The sequence below is a fragment of the Atta colombica genome, unplaced genomic scaffold, assembly GCF_001594045.1.
Source record: "Atta colombica isolate Treedump-2 unplaced genomic scaffold, Acol1.0 scaffold94, whole genome shotgun sequence".
NCBI lineage: Eukaryota > Metazoa > Arthropoda > Insecta > Hymenoptera > Formicidae > Atta > Atta colombica.
In genome coordinates, this window is record NW_017259588.1 from 1 (window position 1) to 4,001 (window position 4,001).

The 4,001-nt window shown below is 31.1% G+C and overlaps 1 protein-coding gene across 1 annotated transcript in view; it reads left to right on the top strand.

Moving 5' to 3' along the window:
- Positions 1–264: 264 nt before the first annotated feature.
- The window catches only part of LOC108693590 (chorion peroxidase-like), a 55,029-nt gene continuing 51,292 nt past the window's right edge, over positions 265–4,001 (top strand). The window contains exons 1-2 of the mRNA XM_018202626.1: positions 265–506; positions 556–811. Of these exons, the coding sequence (XP_018058115.1) occupies positions 265–506; positions 556–811 (498 nt within the window). The remainder of the gene's footprint in view (positions 507–555; positions 812–4,001) is intronic.

Genomic DNA, 4,001 nt, shown 5'->3' on the forward strand with positions numbered 1-4,001 from the left:
ATATGTATATATATATATATATATATGTGTGTGTGTGTGTGTGTGTGTGTGTGTGTGTGTGTATATATATATATTGGATAATTTAAAAAGTATCCGCGGTTTTTTGTCATCAGATGTTGATAGTTATTTATCGATGGTTATATATCGGGCAACACTAATCCGATTGTATCAAACGAACGCGCGTCTGAAAGATGACATTTTAGGTTATATTTTTATAAACAAAGTTTGGTAATTCATCGTGTCAAAAGTTATATTGATTTGAAAATGAGTGAAATTTCTGAAGAAATATGTGATGCTTTTTTACTACAAAAAGGCAAAAACACAGCACAAACATGCAGAAAAATTTGTGAAGTTTACGACGCGGATGCTGCAAATGAACGCAGGACGCAGGAGTGGTTTGTTCGATTTAGTTCTGGGAATTTTGATGTCAAGATCGACCTCGTTCTGGTCGGCCAGTCACTGAAAAAGTCGATGAAATTGTGCAACTGGTCGAGCAAGACCGGCATGTGAGCTGTCAGGAGATAGCCAATGCACTAAGAATCAATCATGTGACAGTTTGGAATCATTTGAAAAAGATTATGCAAAGAAACTCGATGTTCGGGTGCAACATAAATTAACGCAAAGAAATTTGATTGATCGAATTTCCATCAGCGAAACACTACTAAAACGCAACGAAATTAACCCATTTCTGAAGCAAATCATCATGGGCGAAAAATGGGTAAAATACAAGAATATCGTTCGTAAAAGATCATGGGATAAGCGCGGCGAACCACCACAAACGATTTCAAAGCCTGGATTGACGGCAAATAAGGTGATGCTGTGTATGGTGGGATTGGAAGGGAGTAGTCCATCATGAAGTGTTACCACATGGCCTAATGATTAATTCAGAGCTCTACTGTTCACAACTGGATAGATTACAGGAAGCGATTAAGGAAAAATCAGAATTGATAACAAAAAAGGTGTTGTCTTCCATCATGACAACGCCAGACCACACACATCTTTGTGATGATGCGCCAAAAATTGAGGGAGCTTGGAAAGTTTTGATATATCCACCGTATAGCCCGGATCTTGCACCGTCTGACTACCATTTGTTTCGATTTCTGCAGAACTTTCTTGATGGAAAAACATTGGCCGACAAAAGAGTTGCCGAAAATCACTTGAAAAAGTTTTTCGCTGATAAACCACAGAAGTTCTACACGGATAGAATTATGAAATTACCTGAAAAATGACAAAAGATTATAGATAATAATGGCCAATATATACTTGATTAAAATTGATTTTCAATAATGAAAAATTTCATTCAAAAATTGAACAAAAAACCGCGGATACTTTTTAAATGACCAAGTATACAATATATACATACATACATACATACATACATACACAGAATATATATCGTAAAGTGTTACAAACTATTATCTTTGAAAATATGTGCCAATTGAAGAATATATATTCAGACAAAGATTTTATGACTTCGAGGAGGACGAGATAGAATCATTGGTTTGACCTTGGCAAAGCCAAGGTCAGAGCAAAGATGATTGATTACTTTGATATTTTTTAATGAAACCTTCCATTTTTCATTACATATTCTCATAGTACATCTCGAGAGCTTTCCAAAACACTATAATATAATATACATTATGAAATACTTTTCGAATTATAAAGCTTGAAAGCATAAAGAATAGAGACCAGGAGATTGAACTAGGATTTCAGAAAATGTTAGCAAAATTAAGTTCTGAATTAGTATTGATGCTCCATAGGCTTTAAATCGCAAAACTCCTCTCATGTTACGCGCACAGAATCACACACAATAATCAAAGAATACAGACATTATTTTTTCATCATGCTTTGATAATAATAGGAAAATGTAAATTATCATTAAAACTACATAAAGAATAGAGCATTCTTCATGTAAAGCTGATGCGATCTACCATGCAAACTGCGAGAACGTATCGTGGAACGGAAACGACGTCTTGATCAAACTAATGTATAATGTATAATGTATAATGTATATGATTACTTTTGGATAATCTGACAGCATCATCCATATAGTTCGGTTTCCTGGTCTGTATTTTTTATGCTTGAAAGTTACAATGTCGCTGGCATATTTGCATTACTCAAATTGTCTAAACTTTGGCTAAAATCTCTTAAATATTGTTCAGGATCATGACTTTGATAGTATTTGTTAAGAGGCTAATGTAAATTATTTCTTTTCATTTTTACACTAAAAATTCTACGTAAAAATAAGAAACCTTCAATGGTCTTGAGATTAACCAAGAATAGAAGCCAGAAGATCAAATTTATATAGATAAAGGCACTAGCCCATACAACACAGAACGTTGAAAGAATGTTACTGATATATTGAATGTTGAAGTGTCAATGTTTTAGTGTTGTATTTATATTGATTCTTCAACATGATTGATTGTTAATATTGTTGTAAAATTGATACAATATTGAACAAATTGGATCACAAGTTGAATTTTTATTGATTTTTCTATATTGATTGTTAATGTTGCTACAACATTGAAATAACATTGAATAAATTATATATCAACATCTATTTTATTTTGTAAAAAATGAACAAAAATAAAATGTCATATAAATAGAAAATTTAAATTATTTATAATGATTTTTCAACAAAATTTATTTCTAAACGATATATATTTATGCGAGAATTAACCGTGCAAAACCCTAATAGCAAAGAAGGATTTCTGTAATGTTGACAAACACACATACAAACATTAAAATATTGAAATATCATAGTTACATTGCGTAATATTTCTGAGAAGTCTCTACAAGATTGTGACAACGTCAAAATGGCTTTTATCAACATGAAACGTTTCTGAAATATTACGAAAACGTTTGTAAAATCTTTCAGTGATGTTGGTGTCCTTCAGTTTCATTTGTAACATTGCAGAAATATAAAAAAAATGTATATATGCGGGCAGAGCTAGGTAAAATACATTATTAAAGTATTTACAATATAAAATACTGTCAACCTTAATCAATATTTGAATTACAAAATATAAAATATTTTCAACTTTTGATTTGAAATACAAATTATTTCGAATCAAAAGACTGAAAGTAATTTATACTTTGTAATTCAAATACTAATTAATATAATTGACAGTATTTACCATTTTATATTTAAGTATTTTAATGATATATTTTGCCCAGCTCCGTATGCGCGCGGGAATAAATATTGTTAATAAAAAATCAAATAATTTATTAAATCACAATATTCTTATTCTTATGTTATTAAGTCACAATAGATTTATTTGAATAATATATTGTTAAATCAGAAGTACCTCGCGTATAATCATCTTTAAAAAAAAATCTTATTTCAAAACGAAAGAATAAAAAGTATGAGGAGAAATCTTTGTCAACTCGTTATAATCGCTTTACTTTTGGCTGTATATAATATATTATCCTAAGTGAAAATTTCATGTGAGACAATACTGGATATTGGCAAAGTACCGATCTTGTATTGAAAAATGAATACTTCAGTCACAGTATAAACCATACAGTAGCACAATTCTCTGTCGGCACCTTTAATGATAGTATTGGCTAAAATGGAGTATGCATGCGCGAAATAAGTAAGTTTCCTAACAATGCCATCTGAATTTCTTTCTTAGTTGCTCTTTATTTTTCCGCTTTCTCTCTCTCTCTCTCTCTCTCATTGCAAAACAAAATAAATAATAAGAAAATATAAAATTATATAAATGTATGATAGAAATATTATGATATACTATAAAAATATTTTAATTAATGACTGTGCCATGATGCTTTCCTGTTAGATCGCTTGCGTTTTAATAAATTATTATAATTGCATCACACAGAACGCAGATTTTCTAGCTAAAACGATAGCAATCCAGCAATTATACATGTCATTCGCAGTATTTAAGCGAGACTGACAAAATTGGTATGTTTGCAGATGTGTGTGTGTGTGTGTGTGTGTGTGTGTGTGTGTGTGTGTGTGTGTGTGTGTGTGTGTGTGTGTG